Here is a 21,674-nt window from a genome sequence, read left to right as displayed (position 1 = left end):
GGGGGGGGGGGGGGGGCGGACGACGGACGGGGACACGCGACACCAAAGACAATGAGCGAGGGAAAACTTCAGACCGCGGGAGGCGGCCCCGGGACGGCCGAGCCGTTTGAAATGCCGCCCGTGGGCTGCGATCACACACGCGAGGCGTGAGCTTTGATCCCCGGCCCCGTGGGGTCAGCAGATCTCCCTGCTGTGCCGGCCTCCTTGCAGGCAGGACGTGTCGCTGCTTGCGGTCTTCCATGACAACGAGTTGGGGACACGCGACACCAAAGACAATGAGCGAGGGAAAACTTCAGACCGCGGGAGGCGGCCCCGGGACGGCCGAGCCGTTTGAAATGCCGCCCGTGGGCTGCGATCACACACGTGAGCTGTGAGCTTTGATCCCCGGCCCCGTGGGGTCAGCAGATCTCTGCCGGCCTCCTTGCAGGCAGGACGTGTCGCTGCTTGCGGTCTTCCATGACAACGAGTTGCCTATTCGGAGGTGGTTTTGCAAAAAAAACCTGAGCCCTGTGTTTTATGCAGCTGATGTGGCTTGATAAAGAAGCAATAATTGGATTTGGGCTAATGGCAATTTGTCCCTAATTGCATTACTGAGATTTTTCTGACTGCTTCAGGAATGTTTATTTAAATACAACTTTTTGGTGACCTAATGATAGTCTTTGGCTTTTCTTGGTGTGCCTATTACTTTTGGCTGTTCACGGGACGGCTTTTGGATCTCGGGTTCTTGCTCGGCTGTTCATTATCGCAGGAAGTAGTAAAATAGCAGTGAAACGCTTTTTGGGTTAAATGTTAGTTTAAACAGACTTCTGGAACAGAGGGAAATATTTGTCAAGCTTCGGGCCAGCTGCTCTTGGTGGCATCTGTTCGGAGTGCTGGTCTCTTGTTCGATGCAGCAGCTACTTAATCTGCTTTGCAGAGGAGCGTGCTGCGGCCCATGCTACAATGAGAATTAATGGCCCCTCCTGAAGGGGTTGTGCGTTCCGCTACTTGAGACTCACAGTCGTTCCTGCCGCTGGCAGGGTTGGTATTGATCAGAGAAGCTATTAAAAAGCTTTTTGCTCAATTTACATTTGAAACAAGTTAATGAAATAAATTCTTTGAGCGCTAGTCTCCCCTTCCCTCTCAGCAGTGTGCTGAAATCGAGGTGAAGTTACTGTTAATAGGGCAGTTGCTCAGTAGCTTCGGATGTTACAACGAAAAGAAAGCAAATCTCAAAGGAGAGCCAGGCTGCCTGTGATCTCTTGGTTGTGTTACAGCGCTGTACTGTACCTACTCCAAAGCGTGGTGAATACCGTGCAGCTTTCTGAGGGCAAAACGGCTGGAGCTCCGCTGACATGAACCAGAATTGCTGGTCTTCATTTCTTCCTGGCTCTGCGCCTCACTGTTCAGGCTCTAGGAGCTTGAATTTTTCCTCTTGATCATAGGCATTTCATCTGCAGTTTTGGAAGTGTTGAAATTTCCATTGCTCTCTGCCTCATCGCTCTTCGTAAGCTTCAATTTGCTCCCTGCGTGTGTGGGAGCTGTAGCAGTAAACTGGCAGGGTTTAACCAAAAACTGGTATCCTGGTGATTCATAATCTAACACTTTTGCTCCTACCTTTTGGGAGCTCAGCACGGAAATCCCTTGCTTTATCACATCTTTCCTCCTTTGACTCCGCTGACTTTCCGAATTGCTCTCGAGCTGCGTGGCGGCTGGCTGCTGGGGATCTCTGTGGTTCTGGCTTGGGGTTTTAGAAGAAGAGGTGCGGGGTGATCTGGGGGTCTGATCCTGCAGCTGCTCTGATAATAGAGGATCCCATTGAGATGAGGAGCAGCTGCTGGGTCTCTCAAAGGGCTTCTGTTAAAAGGAAGAGCCAGAGCTGGGGGATGCCAGGAAGGAGGTCTAAGAATATTTTAAAAGGGCTCGACTTGCTGTTTAGAAATCTAAGATGTCAGGACTTCGAGTGATGAATCTGATGCGTGTCACTGGGGTCAATGTTTGTTGTTTGTTTTTTTTAATTCCTTATCTCTTCAGTGATGTGGCTTTTGGTGGTGAAGCAGGTAACGTGTTAACGTCTGATCCTCTTCAGGTGCAGGCCAGACCCATCCCTGTTGCAGCCGTTTGTGCCAGGTTAGCTGTCTCGGAAGCGGCTGCTGGGGTAGTTGGAGCTCTGCAGGTGCTGTAACACTGGCAATGTTACGCGTTATCTGGGGTGGGATGAGCTTTGTGGAGACTTTGAAGTTTAAATCAGTTAACGGCAATGCTCGTGCTGTTTGTGGCCTCAGTTGTTTCCTCCAGAGCCCACATAGAAAGCACGTGCTGGTCAGAGAGTTTCTTGCATCCAGACTTCAGCCTCCCTGAGACCTAGGCCTTCGCACTCGTGAATCTGCTGCCTGGGTGTAACCCCAGTCCTCATCAAGCATTGCAGGTCTGAAACCTGATTTTCTCAAGCAAGACACCGAGAAGTCTTTATGCCTCTTTTTTTCAGTATGACACTAGAAAAAATAGGATTATTTAAATTGCAGTGGCTTTAATTTGTGGACCCATTGGTGAACATAGCGTTTTGTGAACGTGAGCGGGTAAGTAGTCTCAGTCACCTAAATTGGTTCACGCACAGAGAGGGAGAAGATGGAATATGGTAGAAAAATGAAGTCATGTCATTTGTTACTAGTTGAGCAGGCTCCTTCAGTGCACTCCTTATTAAATGCGTAGGGGGTAAGATGGGGTGAATAGCTGCACCAGGAGTTACCTACCAAGTGCTTTTCTCGATAGCGTTGGAGTAGATTTCTTGGGAGGAGGAAGGGTAACTGCCTGCCTACCTTCCAAACGCTACCTGTTTATCAGTGACGGTGTGGCATAGGAGAGGAACAACAGTGAGGCGCCGAGATGCACGTCTTCACCTGTAAACCTATATGGTTGGTTTGGGGGTTTCGTGAATGGCTTTGACAAGACCCACGTCTTGCACTTCATGTACTTCACATTAACCCTCCGTGAAACCAAAGCTTTATTGATAGTCTCTCTTCACCAGAATTCAGAGAAATTCACCGTTTTTCCCACCACCACCCCTACAACCCCAGAATTATGTGGTGCCTTCTAGCTTTTCAGGAAGTTACTGTTGGCTGAGCTGACTCATCTCGATGGGATTTTGTTGCTTGCCTGCTGAACTTGCCTGTTTTTGAGATGTCCAGTTGTTTTTGCTGTGTGGATCCTGCTAGAGAGACTAAGTGAGCAGACTGCCAAATATCTTTATTTGGTATCTGAATTAAACCCGTGCCTGGTGTATATTATAGAGGCAGATGAGTGGGACGCTATTCATAGGCAATACTGTCTGAGTGTATGTTTAGCACAATGAAAATGTTTCTTTAGGAATAAAAATGTCTGTTTACCACTTGAAAGTGTCGTGGGATTGCTGCCTACATGGTAGCGATGCAGCAGAGCTGTTTGCGATAGCTTTTTCTGCTTCTTTCCTTTGCTGCAGGCATCGCGTAATGAGTGTGGGGGTCTCCTCCCCCCCCCTCAATCTTATTAGTGGAATATCTTAAGTGCTTCAGGCCTTACTGTGCTTGCTTTAGCAGTTGGTACCTGATGGGGTTTTGTGTCCTGAGGGATGGGTATAAAGGCTTTTGTTACTGAAATAGCGGTCCAGATGTTTGTGGTATCTGCTCTTGAGTTTTCTTTTATGCTGTTCAACACCTGTAGTTTTTCAGGGGGTGCTTAAGCAAATGAACAAGGGACACACAGGTTCATAATGTTTATATCCTGTACCCAACTTGAAAGTGAAAAATTCCGTCTTAGAGAAGGGGTATCTCAGCAGAAGTAGCAGCTCGGTTGGTATTAACTCTTCAAAAGAGAAACAAAAACCCTCAAGTGAGGCTGCAGAGTACTGTCATGGGAAAACTCTGCAAACAGCCGCTTTGACAAGCTTTGCGTTTCCAAATTTTGGGATTCACTATTAAGTAATTCTGCTTTTGCCTGTAGGGTTTTGCTGTGGGCAAGCAGGCTGATAGAATTAAAGGGTTAAGCACAGGTAGGGAGCTGTAATGGGGAAAAATAGTCATGCAGGGACTGGTTGAGGGATGGGAAAATCTTGAAGATGTCCTGCTGTTGCACTAGCCAGGAAGAATCCTGCCTCTGTCCTATGGAATCAAACCAGTCTTTGTGCAAAACACAGCTGAATACAATACGTGGCTCAGGTTTGGAGGCAAAGCGTTGCAGGTGGCTTTGTTTAATGTAGAACGAGTTTCTCGCACAGTAATTGGAGCCCCTTTGTGGTATTGCAGCCCTCAGCTGATACAGATCATACCTTCAATCTAAACTTGCTGCTCCCAGTTTGCTAGCCTCTGGATACGGGTGTGGGAAAGGGGAAACAAAGGACACATCTATAACTAATCTTGACTTGTGTTGACATTCTGTGGGTGAAACAAGTTTTTTCCCTGCTTTAAAATGCTGGAGATGACATTTAAAAACAAATTTGCAGGGGGAAGGGACTGTGCAGCCAGTTTGATCTGTCCCTTCTATAGCAGAATGCTCCAGAGGAACTAGGAAGCTCTCAGGTCATTTACCCTGGATGGATTTTTATTTGTGAATCTTTCTTTCAGCTGGGGCTTATCTAACACAATTGCATGGACCATAGCAAAGTTTTCAACATTTGCTGGGTGAGTAGAGAACTGAAGGAACCTGGGCACCTATTTGTGTGGAGAAGAAGCAGTTCTGTTCCAGGTGTGGTAAACGTTTTACTGTCTGACTGCATGGTGCAAAACAAAGAACAAGTACTTGGCCTAACCCTGTGAGAGAAATAATGTTGAGCACCAAAGTGCAATGAGTTCTCTTTATGCAAAGGTTGGATGTTGAAATACTGCGTAAATGGCAGCGTTGACTACACTGAGCTGATCTTGGCACTTCCCTCACGGCTCCTGCAGTTTAAGATGACAATACTGATTTAGTGGGATTCACAGTTGTACAAGAAAGACCGATAGTGTTGAGTAAAAATAATCCCTCTTGGAATTTATATTTATATTAAACAGGCCTTTTTGCATTAAAAATTAAGCTTGTGGTGCTGCCATTCAAACCACCTGATAATGCAGGGTTGACTGTATGGGAAATGAGGAAAATATCAAAGAAGGTTGTGTGGTTAGCCCATTCTTTGAAAATAACGGGAGATAATTGTTTCCCTGCTTGCCTGGTACCTGCTGCATGACTCTGGGCAAGCTGCTTCTCCTCCCCGTGCCTCAGTTTCTCATAGTTTGTGTGCCATCCTTTGAGGCTGGAAGCATTCAGGAGCAGGAATTACAGAGCTTGTACGGTTCCTGGCATGCTTGAGCCTGAGGCTGCTGTGTGCAACTGTTGTATGCATAATGCTGTTGTGCTTACACTGTTTAGGCTAGCTGTAACACAGAGCTAATATTAGCTTTGGTATCTTGCTTCCCAGTTAGAAAAGGCACTAGGGAGGTAATCAGAAGGTATATCAGATGTTGTGATTTTTTGGTTTTTTCCTTGCTGAAAAGTTCTTTCAGTAGCTTCGTGTTGGGCCCTCCAGGCAGATGGCTTAACTGCAACTAGCCGTAAAGATGACTGCGAGGATGGGCGGAGGGCTTGTCATAAAGCGTCGATGTGATTTATGTAGTTATTTGTATATAAAGGACAGGAAACCTTCTTTTTCCTTGTGTTCCACCTTGTCTGTAACTGTAGAAATATCAAGGATGTCTTACTCTGTTTTCATTTTACTTTGTTTTATCTCCACTGGAAGATTTCCAAGGGCTTGAGAATCAAAGGTTTCTCATCTTGAGAGTGAGAGCCGTGCCTTTTGCAGTGATCTTGATTCCTAGATGCTTATCAGGAATTGATTTAAGTAGGGTTAACAAAAAAGGGAAAAAACCCAAACCCACGGCTCTATCTTCATTGCTTGGGTTTCACTCTTCTGATATGGGTGACATGGATGATCCTGGTAGCTCCTTCGTCATCTGCGTTCTCCAGGATCAGAGTGAACAAGTCCTAAAGATGTAACGTTTGAACAAGTTTTTGCTTGTTTCTAAACTGCTCTTATTGTTCATGAGAGGCTGCCTGCCCATCTGTTTTTTTCCTAGTTCTTACTTAAATTTCAGTGATTCAAGCCAGTCCAGAAGCGCTCCCAACCTGTATCAGCGGGTAAGAGATGGCCTTGCTCGAAGATCCCACCAAAGTGGTGCCTTGCATCAGGCTAGGTTTAGGAAATGTGCACTTCAACCAAAGACTTTGAGGATGTTGAAATTCTTCAGATTGTTTTATCATTTGAAAAAACAAACTTTGCAAGAATTCAGTTAAAGGTGAAGAGTTCAGCTCTTTTCCTCCATCAACTGGATGTTCAGCTTCAGTTTCAGGCCTTGAGCTGTGTTGGAGGGAGTTGCTGTTTAACAATGTCTGTGTCCAAAAAAAAGACCGCTTGAACTGCTAGTGTCCCCTGTTAATTTCCTTCAACGATATCTGCAGATGCTGTGTCCTTTGGGCAGCTCTCTCCAGCTGTACTCTTAACGCAGCTTGTAACCAGGGGAGTGATTACAAAGCCTGGAATTTCTTCCCTTGTGCTCCCGGGCCAGTTGTGAAGCCCTCGCGGCAAGTCATTGCTGGGTTGTATCAGATGGGAATCCAGCTCCCCAGCCTGCTGTGGGGATCCTCTTTGCCCTTGGGGTTTTTTTTTTGCTTTCCTGATGCCCCCCTCCTCGGTGGGTTGCTCCTTCCTCTGTCGGTCAAGCGCTCAAGCAGAGAAGGGTTCTCGGGGCGGGGGGGTGGTGGTGGTTCTTAGAGGGCTGTGCTTTGGGAACAGCAGGTACTTTTTTGGGTGTCTTGGGCTGTGTGCGTACAGTTTAAGCAAGAGTCATGAGGGACGGTGTGGTTTAACCACAGCTTCTGCCTCTTCACCGGAAGGTGCAATGGATTTCAGTGCTCTGAGGGTTTTGCATTTCTGTATTAATGTTTACTGAAATGAGCAAAGAGCTATGAAATCCCATCCTGGCATGGGTGTGAATTTCCCTTCAGTTGTAAATCTTCTTTAAAGGCAAAGGGATTAGGGTTTTGAAATATTGAGAGAGGGAGAGTGATGTAGAATACTTCCTTTGCAGAGACTCTAGGTGAAAAGACTTGGTGCCAGAAGTTACTGCTGTGGACGTGTTCACTCTTTTTGCGGGAGCGGCTGAGGGTTGTGTATGTCATTGCCTTTTAATCTGCCTATAAATTCTGGGTTCGTTCTTCTCTTTGAAGCCCCTTAACGTTCAAATTGTTCTTTTTCTCTACCCATACGTATCAATTGCAACCGGTTGTCTTACTGCATCCTTCTTCCCCGTTGCATTACTACTGAACATCACTTTCCTTTCTTGCTTTTGGGATAAAGTGAGATTTTTCTTTTCCCAAGAAATGCAGACTGTGTCCAGCTTTCAAAGGTTGCTTTTAGTCATCCTGCTGCCTGTCCTGTACTGGAGATCTTCTCTGCATCCCTGTTTGGCTTCATTTTCTGGTGGGGTTTTTTGCGGAGACCCCTCAGATGGTGTGGGTTTATAGCCTCGCTTGTCTTTTGGTACCTTGAGTAAGCACGTTCCGGCAGGCTTCTCTGGATCTCCTATTCCATTTCTGGTTAAAGCTTGAGATCTTCCCCTTGTCCCCTCCACTTAAAAAGACCTGTCTGTAGCTGTTTTTGTGGAGAGGATATTCCTTTTCTCTCCAGCTTCTGTGAACTTTCATTCCAGCACCTCTCCAGTTCCTGATCTTGCCTTCGTTCCCGTCTTGGTCGCTAGCTCTGATTATGCCGTGAATTCCTGTGAAATGCTTCTATTTTCTAGCACGTTTGCAGATTTCTGTAATGTACTAAGCACAGGATTTTAAATTTCATTAAGAACAAGTAAAACTGCCTGTTCATCTCCTTTTAGGCTTTCTGGGGTTCCCAGAGCCAAAAGCATTTATTCCTTGCATAATCCTGCATTGCTTTCAGATTGTGTGATAGATTAAGGTCCTCTCCGGGAGTGCTTTTGCAGAAGCAGCACGCAATAGCGGTGCTTTGGTGTGCCACGAGGAAGTGTCTGGGCTGACACTGATGGTTGCAGGCATGGTTTTCTTCAATCTTCACATTTCTGCTGAACGCGGAGAGAGTGCAGTAAAGGCACAATGCTGGGAAAAGGCAATTCTTTCCCCGTAAAGATTTTTAGTCTTTGCTATGTTAAAGATTGGGACTGTTCAAAAATAACCGATTCTGTTGCATTTCCTCAGTGCAGCAGTCAGGACACACGATTTCCTTCACCTGCTCCATCTGGGGGGGGATTAAATAAAAAATGAGGATGTTTTTCTGAAGCTTGCTTGCTGCTGAGAAGTTTTTGTCCTACTTGGCAACAACCTGTCAGGTAACTTGATTCACCAGGACAAAACTGCAGAGAAATCGAAATGAGATTTAAACAGGTTACAATGTTGAAGCTTCAGTTTTGATCTTTATTTCACTAACGCTTCCGCTGCTTGTCACCGCACTGGAAATGCCGGGTTAAAGTGTTTTTGGTCCTCAGAGGAGATAGCTTTTCTGATCAAGTACCATCTTGCAGGGCGAGGTTAGACGAAGTGCGATTCCCTGACGTGGTTTATGGATCACTGTTCTTAATGTCCTCTGGAAGTCCTGCGCGTGTCTCTTGTCCAGTTACATTTTAAAACAAGAAGAGGGAAGACACTGGATTTCTTGCTGTGTACCAGCCTCGCCTCCTGCTCTGTCGGATCGGAGCCAGCGAGCTCGGGGTGATGCTATGGCCAAGACCTGCTCTACACCACAACTGTTGGTTAGAGCTGTAACTCATCAAGCAGTGCAGTCCTCAAGATGAACGTAAGGTGCTCTTTCAGTGCTCTGGCATGGTAGGATAGCTTATTTCCTTTCTGCTGTGGGAGCTCCTGCCCTGGTAACCACCACAGCAATGCCAGCGTTGTCCCCTTTCTGCTTGTGCCACCTGAACTGTGTCCGAGTAGCTGTTGTGCAAAAAAATGTTTTGTATAGAGACCTCCCAGCTAGATTGTCTAGGAAGATGTTAAAAATCAAGGAAGTGGTGCTGGGGTGCAGTAGGGGACGCTGATACACATCCAGCAGCCTGGTTTGGTGTGAATATATTGTCTAAAAGAGATGCTTCTGTGTCACAGGGTCCTGCTGTGGTTTGACAGGCCTGTGAGAAATTCAACTTAGGCATTTATGTTATCTCACTGCCCCCATCCCCCAAATCAGGAGCATCATCTGAATAAGATGATGTGTGGTAGAGAGCATTAAAAGGTGTAGATGGGGGAAGCTGGTACAGAACTTAAATAATTAGCAGTAATTTCTGTTACAATGGGGTGGGAGATATTTGCATAAGTTAATTATTGACAGAGTTGCTTAGGTTCCACCTCAGCTAAACTCTCCCTGACAAATTCTCTCGCGAAAGCTTACAACTCTTGCTTGAGCCAATAAACTGAAAACTGCATCCAAACCCATTAGGTACGCCTTGATATTACAGAATGCAGGGAAAGCTTCCCTGCATGGTGAAGCCTCGGACAGCCTGTCGTTCCATGGTTAACCTGAAAGCTGATTATGTTTAAACATGGACTGTTAGGTTATGCTTAATCACTTTAAGGTAGACCTTTGCAGGGGCATATTCCAAAAATGTCAGGGTCTGAACAGCGTGTCCCTAAATTTCTAAACGTTCTTCTGATAGTAAAGGGCCGGTTTCCCCAGGGTGAAATCTGGAGAGGGAAGGAAGAAAAATTTACAACTCTAAAGAAAGCAGTAATGGTAACTTTATTTTTGCCTGCCATTGTTTTTTGATTCAGCTGTAAGTATTCTTTATTGAAAAGCGACCCTGGACGTTTTTAAAAGTTTACTGAAGACTTTTATTTTCTCTTTTTAGATGCAGAGATTGGCTGGCCTAGAGAGACTGTTTAGGAAGCTCTGAGCTCCCTGATGTTGATGTGGTTGGGAAAGACTAGGGACGCTGCAAATCTAGGGACTCCAGTGCTGAAAACTTCCTACTTCTAAACGCGTGCATTGCACCGGTCTCTAACTTGCGGCTGCATGAAAGCCTCATGCAGCAATTGGAGGCAGCCAAATGGCTCCTGGAGATATGACGACGGTTCTGTTATCTGCAGCAGCTTTACTGTCACATGAAAAGTAAAAGCACCACAACCTGACACTTCTCAGCTGTGGAGCTGGCTTGGACCAACTCCAGAGCTTGTGGCCAGGTGGCAGCTGTGCAGGCTCGGTGCGGAGGGATGATAATAGCACGGAGCTGTAAACAGGACGCTCCACCCTGCCTCGGCGCCTCTCACGCGCCCTCCTCCTTGTGCCCGAAACGCTGCGCTGTGCACACAGCCTTTGCACCGTAAGGAGGGGCAACCTGCTTCCAGCAGCACCCTGCCCTGCATCTCCCAGCTGCCCCCTGCCCTTCGGGCTTCTCGGTGCTGCTTAAAACCAAACGGAACTGTTCGGCGGCAGTTGTACTTCGTGCAAAGGAACGACAGTTCTTGCTGTTCATACATTAATAGCTTTAGATGTTTGTCAGCCATCGTACACGCTTGATGCGGGTGTCACTGTAGGAGGCCATGTCTCCTCTGCTCTTGGTCATGTCTGTTCTCGAGGTCCTTTCAGGCTGGTTTTGACTGTGTTGCCCTGTTGAAGGTTTGGAGTACGAAGGTGACCCCAGTCGCTCTGGATGCGATGGTTATATCAAAGGGGGCCTCTTGGAGAGCTTTGTGGGAGACGTGCGCTGTCAAAGCAGTGTGGGAGAGGGGCTGCCCTATTGCGGTAGCGTTCAGGTCTTCTGCCAGCAGCCTGCTTGGGGAGAGCAGCATGAGAGGAAGAGACAGCTGAAGTCATACGTAATGCAGATGCAAGTAACATAGCCTGTGGGGGCAATGAGGCACTGAAGAGGAAGCTGCAAATACTAACGAGTTTCTAAATTAGAGTCAGTGGTAGCTCTTTTACTGTTAACTCTTGGGAGCAGGGAGTGTGCCTTGAAATGCCAGCTGGACCCAACACAATAAGCCTTTAATCCAGTGTGGACCTTACGAGGTGTGGCCGTCATGCAAGGACTAATGCCCTCCCACGTGGCTTTTTGTTCCTACCCTTTTCTCACCTAGAACTCGAATTCCACTGCTCAAATGGTATTTTAGCTGATAAAAAGAGATATTTAACAGGCCATGTCCCTGGAACAGCCTCAGCCAGTGAGCCTGCAGCGGGTGCCGCAGCACCTTTGTATACAGAGATATTTGGCAAACACAACTTGGTGCTTACCGGTTTTAACGCTGGTTTTAGTGTGGTTAACTCGCTACCTGCTTGCCATGCCCTCATTTTGGGGAGGAAGGAGAGAATGTACACAAAGCACCTGGAGCAGAGAGGTGTGCATGGCCTTCATATCTTGCCAGGAAGCCACAGGGCTGGCTCTAATGTGCGTGGTAATTTGCATGTCTAATCAAAACGAAATGCAAACAAACTTTCCTGCTGGCTTGAACTTGCCTCTTTCTTGCTACCTTTTTGGTTTTGGTGATAACACCTTTTTTCAGCTGCAAGGGTGATGACAGGGCTGCAGAAGAGGGCAGCTGTGCTGTCTGCTGCGTGTTGATCGCGTCTAGTTTGGAGCTGGCCAGGATGCGATGGAGGAGACGGGGAAGGCGAGCAAAGCATGCGCTCTGTGTCTCCCCTTGCTGTAGCCTGCCAAGAGAGACACTTGGCTCCCCATCCTTGCAGTGGGATTGCACTGGTGTGCATCATTGCTGGCACACAAACTTAAACTAGTCTTATTTACAAAGCTTTTCTGTTAATCGTGTTTCTAGCTACCATTATGAAAGTAACGTCTGAACAGGCAGGGTGGCCATCCCGTGGAAGCTGGGGAGACCCAGAGCTCCTGGATGTGAGCTCGGGCCCTGCCAGTGATGGGTTATGACAGCGAACAGGTTGCGCATCTCCCTCTCTGGTCTTTGCTGAATGAATGCGCACACCTCCTGATGACACCAAGCACTCCTGTAGTCCCACTGGAGGATCCAAACTTTGCAGACGTTCTCTTAGCCTCCTTGAAACTGGAACCGAGCAATAGCATGCGTCCGTGGGGGAAACTGAGGCACACAGGCTCCCTTTCACTGTTGGGTCTTACCACGGGTAAGAGCCTGGGTTCTCTGACTAAGCATTGTGCTCTAGCTAGTAAGAAATACGGCCTTACAGACAGTGTAGTGGCGTTTCTTTCTACAGTGCTCATGCAAACGCAACGTGGGCGTGCCGAGTATTTCACTCGGTTGTGTAGCAGCTCCCTTGACTTCGACTGGAATGTCTAGTCAATGGCTTCAAGCAGCCACTTAAGGACTGCAATAAACTCTCTGCTTCTAGAGAAGCAATCTCTTGGTGCTTGGCGTGAATACGGCTCTCTGCAGCGGAGCGGAGGAGCGAGTAGGAGGGCAGGTTGGGCAGTCAATCCACCAGCCCTTCCTGGCCCACTCTACTGAAGTGGTGTTTCTGTTGCTGCTTGTTTTCGATAGCTGACTTCGAGCAGCAAAACTGCCCGTGCTGAGGCTGGGCAGCAGCGTGACCTTGGCAGGGAAAAGCTGCTGCTGTTGTGAGAGGGGGGATTCGCTGGGCACGTTAGAAGCAATAGGACTCTGGTTTCTGAAAAGTAAATGGACTTCTCCAGGCTGTATGTGCTAGTTCCCTTCTTGTGATCTTTGTGATGGACGTGGGCTTGTTAATTGTGATAGCTGATGCTGAATCTTGGCTTTGGAAGTCTAACTTTCTTTTCTTTTCCCCCCTTGTCTAGCTAACGTTCCCTGTGCTGCTGCTGTTGAGAAGACCTGCCGTCCCCGGCAGCCCCGTGTGCGGCGCACCTCTTCGCTAGACACCATTGTGGGCTCGTACCTGTTGGGACAGTGGCCGCGGGACGCCGAAGGAGCTTCTGCTTCGTGCATGAATGACAAAGCTACCCAGGTATAAACGCCTGCAGGCTGCCCTTGAAGTCTCTGGGCCAGGAGAGGGTTGCAGAACTGAAACGAGCTGTGTAAACTGGGGGTGAATAGCGAAGGCGTTAAATTTCCATCCGTCCAGCTGCAACTTTCTAGGAAGGCTTTTTTTCCCCTTTTGCTTCTCAGCTTCAATTGATCCCACTTTGGTGCAGAGTTAGAATTTCCTTGGCCTTGTTTGGAGGCAGATGGCCTCCGGCTTTCTGCTCCAGTACTGGCTCAGCGCTACATTTTTTTTTATTTTTTTTTTCTGGCTTGCAGTTCTGGGCCAAGTCCTTATATAACACTCGCGGGCTGTGTGCCACACGCTGCGAGAAGTCAAGGGTGCTCCCACAGAAGGGCTCACTAGCATGAACAGCGCGGCTCTCTGCTGTAGGATGGAAAAGCTCCAGACCTCGAGGAACTCTTAGCAACCTGTAAATATTACTGTATGGCAGCAAATCGTGCTTGCTTATCTGCAGAGGTGAAAGAATTTAGAAGGATAAGAGCATCCGTTTGCTTAACAAGTTGTTTATTTAGTACATTCAATCTCTCTTAACTTGCTGTTTGATCTTTGCTATTCAACAATTTATTACTGGGCTGTTTGCAGGAAATTCTCAATTGGATTCCAACTTCCATTGTCCTTTTCCAAAGCGTTCTTGCCTGCTTTTGTTTCGGTTCTAGTGCCCAAGAGCGCTGCTGAGGGCAGAGGGCATGCTGGAAAGGAAGGGAAAGAATTTGTCTAACTTTATTTCTGAGTCAGGGAAGCACACTCTTCCTTTCTGTCTTCATCAGCAATGGTGGGAACACTTAACCCCAGCATTTTGGGGCTAATTAGTTTTTCTTGCATGTGGCCCTTTTGGGGAAAGGGTTGGAGAAGAGAGGCACCTCCTTCTTCCCGGAACGGGAGATACCACTATGTTAATTCAGACTCTGCTGAGCATGGAGCCGATCGCTCCTCTCTGCAGTGAATAGGCCAGGTGTGCCGCAGTCTTTCATCAGTTATCTGCAAGTGTCTTGCAAATGCTAATTTTACCTTGCAACACACCTCTGAAACGAGCAGTGATCTCCACTGTTTCACACGCAGACCTCTGTGTGTCAAATGACTTGTCTGTTGGAAGCTGGGAATAGAGTCCTCAGTTCTAGCCCGCCCCGTGCATTAACAAAATGTTCCTCCTTGTAACCTCCAGGACTTTGCCACTCCTTCCGTGTTTTCAGGCTTAATAGTTATCAAACTTGGGACTTTCTCTGCTAGCCAGTGGGTGTTTGCTTCCCTCCTTATTCAGCTACTGATCAGCTGTTTGCAGAGCTCTGTAGATTTGCTATCATAAGGTGGTTAAGTGAGAGATAGAGCTGCAGGTGCTCAGTGTGGGGGTGAGGATGGCAGCACTATACATGATTGGAGCTTGTGGCTTTATCTTGCTGTGCAAAGCACTTTTTTCTCTCCTTTTTCTGAGGAAGCGGTTTTGGTACCGTTAGTACAAAAGGTTCTGTAATTTCCTTCTGCCTTGACGGTCTGCCTGCGAGAGGTGGGACGCGTATGCGCTCTTGATTTTCAGGCCTTCCTATTGCAAACAGCATCTTTTCTTCCTTCTTAGGCCCTAGCTTCTTGTGAGCACCGGTGCAGTGCTCTGGGTATCACGGCAATAGGCTGCAGTAAGGGACTTCTCAAACAGGGCTCAGGAGGCTTCCAGTGACTTGAGGAGAGTTTCTGTCATGTCCTGCAAAGCAGGACTGTTCTTAGCAGCTGGAACAGTCAGCTTCCCACAGACTTGCCTCTTGCAGTAATGTGGGATAGGGCTGTGGTCTTGTCTCTTAGACCTTTGCCTCTTCTCCTTAGCTTTCTTACGTGTGTGATCTACTGGGATATAAAATGACACGTTTTGGGAAACGGCCAAATAATGATGCTTGAGTTGTTTAGGAGAGAATATTTAAGGTAGGAAATGAGATCAGACGTGCCATGTGCTGAAACTGCAAGGTTGGTCTTTGCCGTAGGATTTCCTATCGCGTTGGTCTCTTCCTTGGCTCTGTCTGGCACGGTTCAGGGGTAGCACGGGGATGGCTGCGACCAACTGCTCTGAGCTTAGCAGGACCTCAGAGCAGTGCTTCAGGCTGAATGGATTTCTTCTCTCAAACCAAACTGAACACTGTAAATCGAATAGAACTCAAACCAAACTGAACACTGTAAATCGACTAGAACTACTGCTGTGCCACGGTGTCTGCTGCTTACAGGCGTTGCAAAATGGAGACCTAGACAACAAATGGTTTTAGCTGTAGGGAACGGAGTGTGCTCTGCTTACAGTGGTGTGTGTAAGGAGGGGTTTCATTCAGAGCCTGTTAAGTCAGGAGAGGGTTGGATTTCTGCCTAGAAATCACCTGTATCCCTTTATAGAAGGGAAACCTGGTACCTTTCTAGGTAACTTGCCTTGCTCCTTTGGTTTAAATACATTTTAAAACCTGTTTTGAGAGAAGAGGCTTCTGTCATCCTCATGACTCAACAGGGTTGTTTAAAACAGCTGCTGTTCTTGCAGTAGCCTCTGGGGAGATCAGTTAAGCTGCTTGGAGAGGACCTGTTCTCAGGCCCTTGCACCTCCTGGCAGCCTGTCGCTGAGGATGGAGGAGGGAAGTACCATCCAAAGCCTCCCACAGAAATTGCAGGCAGCAGTGACACAGGGTGAGCGTTTTGAGAGGCACTGAAATGTGAGGTTGGGAAAAAATGATGGCTGGTCTTGAAAATGATGTGCCTTGGGTCTGTTCCGATCCTGGAGTCTCTGCAGAGAGGGCTGAGTTCAGTGGAAGGAAGTTCACACCCTTTGCTGATCAGATTAACAGCCCTTTCTGATTTCCATTGATATTCAAAGTGTAGCTGTTGCTTGGAAAACAGCTGTGTAATGTGGTGCTGAGGCTGTTTTTCTGCATGGAGAGAGTCAGCTGAGAACTGCCAGCCCTGCAAACGGAGGGACGTGAGCTGGGGAGGCAGCTGGGTTCTTCGAGGGCTGAGTTCAGTGGAAGGAAGTTCACACCCTTTGCTGATCAGATTAACAGCCCTTTCTGATTTCAATTGATATTCAAAGTGTAGCTGTTGCTTGGAAAACAGCTGTGTAATGTGGTGCTGAGGCTTTTTTTTTCTATGGAGAGAGTCAGCTGAGAACTGCCAGCCCTGCAAACGGAGGGACGTGAGCTGGGGAGGCAGCTGGGTTCTTCCAGCGCTCCGGCAGCAGCAGCAGCAGCAGTCAGTCTGCAGGCCAAGCTCTGGTTTTGGTTACGCCTTTGAACTCCGATACGGGAGCCTGAGGTCTCAGAAGCAAGTTGTGTGTTCTCACAGTTGGGTGAGGCTTTTCCTCTCGGTAATGCTTCTTTGTACAATGAGTGCCTGAAACCCTACGTCACCGTTCATCAGACGGGAGCCTGTGCAAGCAGCGCAGGGGCGGTTGCGGTTGTCTCTCTGGGGTAATGTTCTGGTACCCTTTATCTCGCCAGGTACTTGTGGTGATTAAGCCACTGAGTTCTGGGCAGGTCTCTCGCCGTGTAGGTCTGTGAGGTCCAGTTTCCCGATTAGGCACAAATCTGGCCAAAACGACTTTGTTTTGGCAAATATAAATAGGTGGCTATCTCTTGATGCACATTACTGAGTATTGTATTAATGGGGGGAGACTGGCATAGGACTGTGAACGGGCAGTAGCTGATCACTTATTCTTAGGACTCTACCACCGGTCTCTAAACCAGTAAATGTTGCGATTATTCTCAGCCGTGTTTCTCATCACTTCAGACTCCAGTGTCCTGGCATGACGCAGAAGTGGGAAAAGCCAGCTCCAGTGCTCACAAGCGTTCTGCTTCTTGGGGTAGCACAGATCACCGCAGAGAGGTAACATAGACCACTCCCAATGCTTGAGCAAGATCTGTGTTAGTTGCTAATGTATAGGAGGCTCTTGCTTGCATGGGAGGGGAGTGGGAGGACAGGATACTATTGAAGATGAGACCTTAGCCCTTGTTCTCATCCCTAACGCTCTGTGATTCAACTAAAGGCTGATCTTGTTGGCTTCCTCTAGCAGGCAGCTATTGTAAAGTAGCTCCGCTGAAACTCAGTGCGTTGCTGGTCGGCGTCGTGGCGTATGTGGGTCCCAGCGGGGCCTGGTTCCTAACGATCTGTAGGTGGAAGATAACCCAGATCCACTGGAGGAACAGCACTGGCCACGTTGCCACGGGGGAGTTTGTGACGAGGCCTTGCGAGTACTTCTGGTCCATCCTTTGAGAGGTGGCCGGAGCTGCTGCTTGTGTGGTTGAAACAGTCTCTATTTTGGCACTTCCTTGTGGGTTGGGAGAGACGGGGAGGAGAGGCACGATCATTTTTGGTGGAGTTGTGTTGGCTTGTCTGGTTCTGTAGCTGAAACTTTGTTTGCTAGATTGCCAAATTGAAGCAACAGCTCCAGCGAACAAAGCTAAATGGCAGAAGTGGCAAAGAAAAGGAGAAGAGCTCCCCACTCCAGGGGGACCATGCTGTCCTTGGATCGCTCAGGGTACGTTCACATCTCCCCCTGCTCTGCTGTCACAGTACGTCCTAGTGAGGTGGAGAGCAAACTCCTTTGGGCAGGTGTCCAAGCTGCTCTCCGACTTCTGCTGTCATGCCTGAGAAGGGAGAATTTTTTCTTCTTCTTCTCCTCCCACCTCTTCTTCAACGTGTCCCTGTGCTTTGATCTGCAGTTAGTGAGTTTACATGACTCTGCTGTCAGTCTTCTCCCGTCAGCCTCCTGGAAGGCTTTGGCTGAGCCCTGGAGAGCTGTGGGAACAGGATGTAACTGCTGAGTTTGTGCAGATATAACTAACAACTTTGATTCTGGATTGTTACAGGACTCTCCTTCAGGCTTCCTTTCTCCATCTCCCATTTTGAGGCTCAGCCCCTGCTTGCATAGGAGCCTGGAAGGGCTAAACCAGGAACTGGAGGAAGTGTTTGTGAAGGAACAGGGAGACGAAGAGCTTTTGCGGGTAAGTGAAGGTCACAACATTGCCCTGAATCTTCTGGGTGGTCTTGGAAATCCTTTCCTCTGAAGACACTGCCTGTGTCTGTTTCTTGGCTGTGGGGACGGTCTCTGTGTCTAGTTTTAGTTTGTTCTAGGCATGTAACTGTCTAAATTGGGTCAAGCGGCTGCTGGCTTCCCTCCTTTAAAACTTGTTGGTGCTATGAGAGATCAGCCAGTGGTAATCTCGGGGGAGATGGCACCTCACTGACAGCTTTAAGACACTGCCTTAGACTGCCATCCAAAGGCTACTTTGTACTGTGCAGACGTGGGAGAAGTGATCCCAGACAGCTCACGAGCTACAGTGCATCACAGGATACAGGGGGGCCGATGGCCTTCCCGTTGCAGAAGGCTGCCTCGCTCCCTGAAGCGGAGGCTCTGCCTGTATCTGGATCCAGCACCCCAAGTAGCTGCTACCTGTAGGTGCAACTGCTCTTAAACCTCTTCATTGGTGACAGGGGTTTCTTGCTCCTCTAAGACTTTGCTTCCTCCCTAGATATTGGATGTCCCAGACGGCCACAGGGCGCCAGCGCCTGCTCAGAGAGGCTCTGGAGATGCGTCCCTGACTCTGCTGTAGCAGCCTCTCTCTTTCTCCTTCCCCTTCCGTGCCTCTCCGCCTTTCTCCGCACACCCCGGTGAGACTGGCAGCAGAAGAGCCCTCCTCTGCGGCAGACGAGGTGCAGCCAGATCCGAAGGAGAAAGGTAAACACTGAAAGCAGAGGGACTTGGGGAGGTCAGGGGAGGCAGAGGGGGCCAGTGCTACGACAGCCTCGGTGCAGTGGCTGCTCCCTGTCTGCGTGCTGGGTTGGAAGCTGCAGCTTCCAATGGGAGAGAGGGTCTCGGCCAACTTGGCTAAACTGTAGTGGACTTTTAAAGCTCCAGCAGTTACCCTCCAGGCGGGTGGTTTCCAGTACTAGATGGAGGATGTGAGCTGGGAACTACACAGATAAAATGCCGCAGCCGTGGGGTATTGTAGCCTGCAGCCCCAGGGTCTAGAAGAGCGTGTCTGGTGTTGAGTTAAAGAGCGCTGTTGGATTCTTTTAAAAATTTCTCAGAACCTTATCTTTTCCCTGCTAGAGGAGGGCAGCCCTTCACCAGTCCTGGCCTTTGCTTCTTCTCCTCGGCCCAACCACAGCTACATGTTTAAACGGGAACCTCCTGAGGGATGCGAGAAGGTCCGGGCCTTTGAAGAAGCTTCGTAAGTATGGGGAGTTGTTGGCAGAAGAGAACTCGCGTGAGGTTGGTCCTGTGGGATGGGGGCAGCTGAGGCTTCTGTTGCTGCAGTCGCCATCCCTACCCTGTTCTAAAAGCAGGGAGCAGCCTCCAGGAAAACACTCCCAACAAAAACGTGGCTGCTCGGGCCCGGGTGGGAAGAGCTGAGAGCTGAATTGCTAACTCTCAGACACGCTCGGAAGGATCTTGTGATTCCGTGCCCTTCCCAGGCAGGAGGTTTTTCTCGGCCAGCAGAGCCTCTTGAGGAGAAGAGGTGCTTCCCCTATAAATAAGTGTGCTTTCAAAACAAAACAGGCTCTTCACGCCGCTCTGCACCTGAAGAGCGGCCCAGCTCACAGAGGCAGTTCAGCTTTTAGTCAGGCTCTTTGAAGAGTGCACAACTCCAGGTGTTTTCCCCGTGGCTGCAGGCACCGGCTGCTCGGTGCCCTTGGGAGTGTCTGTTCCTAACCATGTCCGCTCTGTCTCTCTCTCCTTCAGCTCCCCCAGCCCCGATCAGACTTTTCAGCCTTCCTGCCCAGATAAGAACAAAGTGCACTTCAACCCCACCGGTTCTGCCTTCTGCCCCGTCAGCCTGGTGAAGCCTCTCTTCCCAAACGTGGGTTTCCTCTTCAGGGGCTTTCCACCTCCTTCCAGCCCTGGCACGGGCACGTTTACATCCTGCCAGCCCACAGCCCCCACCCCGTTCCTTGGGGTGCGGAAGGACGCTGCAGTAGATAGCTTCAGCGAGGTGTCCAAGTCTCCTTCACTGAATTACGAACACTGGAAGCGCGGCCAGCCAGAGGAGAGCGTCGTCTTCCACAGCTCTCTCGTGGTGTGAAGCCTCTGGGAAAGCTAGCCAGCAACAGCAGCTCTGGCTCCTCAGCGCGTCTCTGCCAGCCTGTGGAGACTAGTGCCTTGAAAGTGGGACGTGACAGCCAAGAGGCGGCCCTGGGATCGAGAACCCCAGCAGGCTTCCTCCAGGGACGATAGAAACTGTGAAGTACAGTGTGCCACGGGACTCCTCGCTGCTGGAGAGGCTTGTTTCTCCGAGCCTCCCCTGCTCAAAGCACTTTTCCTGTGTTGAATTGTCTTTGTTTCCTGTGTGATTGTTTTGCTGGTGAAGAGCAGCCAGGCACTGCTGCGGGGAGCAGAGGCAAACTCGTGCTCCGTGGCTCTGCGAAGGAGGTTGAGCTGGGAGAATTCAGGTGGGGCTTCCTAGCACCCCTCACCCCTGTGGCTGGCTGGGATTGCCGAGCCCTGGGGAGCGGGAAGGGGGGGAGAAGGGGCCTGTAGGACGGCTGCCCTCGGATGTGTTGGAGCAGAAAGTGGGGTGTGTATCTGCGCTATTAAGAACAGCTCATCTCCCTCGGAGCACAGAGAGGGCTGGGAGAGCAGTGGATCCCTGACCGTGCCTCCCCCGGACACCTTTACCCCCCGAAACAAACCTGGAGCTTTCAGAATGCCGTGCTAAACGGGGAGACGAGTGCAGGCGACTCAATGCAGGCTTCCACAGGTCTGTGCTCCGGAAAGCTTGCCTGACCGAGGGTGACGGAGGCACTTGAGACGTGAGCTGCCTGTCTGGTCTCCCTCTGCCTGGGCAGTCGCCTTCCAGGTGCCTCGGCCGTGCTGCAGGAAGAGGGGATGGGAGTGAAAACTGGCTGTACGGGAAGGTCCCAGCTCCAGGGGGGGGTTGTTGCTGCTGTAGAGAAACTACCTGCTGCTTTCCAGCCCTGAGCCCGGACAGCCTGGCTGGGGCTGGCGCCCTGGGGTGGGAGGGAGGGAGGGAGGGATGGAGGGGGGGTCTGGGACCCCCCCGCCTCACCGAGGGCTGGACTCGGTGCACGGAGCTGTGACCGCGGCCGGGCGGGAGTCTGAAGCACCGCTGCACCCAGCAGCGCTGTCCCGACACGGTGCCTTAGACGGTGAAGCGATAACACGGGGAACATTGGTTGTGAAGCCTCTTGACAACAAAAGTATTTGATTTTGCGTTCTGTTGCAAAGGCTCTGGGTTGTACTGAAGAAGCCTCTTTTCTTGTATCTGATGTAGAAACTCTATTTTCTTCCAAAGACACTATTTTTGCAGCTGTTTGAAGTTTGTATTTTATGTATGTATTGCAAAGCTTAAAGGAGGAACGTGAGCTTGGGAGTTCTTGTCTCGTGTTTAGAGGGGTTTTTTTGCAGATGCTGGTACTGCCAGTTAAAAGGAAACAAAATAAATCTTTCAGGCATCCGAAGTACCTCTTTGGGATGTAATAGCTCCAGTCTAAGCCGGAGTCTTTGGAGAGTTTTGGAGACGGGGGGTTTGAAGCCACGAACGGGCCGGCAGCCCCTTCTCCGCTGAAGCTTGAGGCCGTGCTCCGGAGCCCTCTGCGAGGCCGGCTGGGCGCCGGCTCCCGGGGGTTTCATCCCGCCCGGCTGGGGCTCGCCGGGAGGGCGCCCGGGCTCGGGTGGCCCCCGCAGAGCGCGGCGGGGGACTCGCCCTTCCTCGGCTGAAGCCGAGACCGCTGGCGGGGCCGGGGGGCG

The 21,674-nt window shown here is 49.6% G+C and overlaps 1 protein-coding gene across 1 annotated transcript; it reads left to right on the top strand.

Annotated features, from left to right (window-relative positions):
* Positions 1-9,002: 9,002 nt before the first annotated feature.
* FAM117A (family with sequence similarity 117 member A) lies at positions 9,003-20,231 on the top strand. The gene is given in 10 exon segments (XM_009287792.1): positions 9,003-9,036; positions 10,622-10,747; positions 12,747-12,913; positions 16,694-16,789; positions 17,328-17,441; positions 17,773-17,907; positions 18,436-18,521; positions 18,523-18,641; positions 19,017-19,137; positions 19,650-20,231. Coding segments are annotated over 10 exon segments (1,338 nt in total). The 3' UTR covers positions 19,990-20,231.
* Positions 20,232-21,674: the final 1,443 nt, after the last annotated feature.

Source organism: Aptenodytes forsteri, unplaced genomic scaffold, assembly GCF_000699145.1.
Source record: "Aptenodytes forsteri isolate BGI_AS27 unplaced genomic scaffold, ASM69914v1 Scaffold25, whole genome shotgun sequence".
NCBI classification, from domain to species: domain Eukaryota; kingdom Metazoa; phylum Chordata; class Aves; order Sphenisciformes; family Spheniscidae; genus Aptenodytes; species Aptenodytes forsteri.
This window is presented reverse-complemented; position numbering and strand designations above follow the sequence as displayed.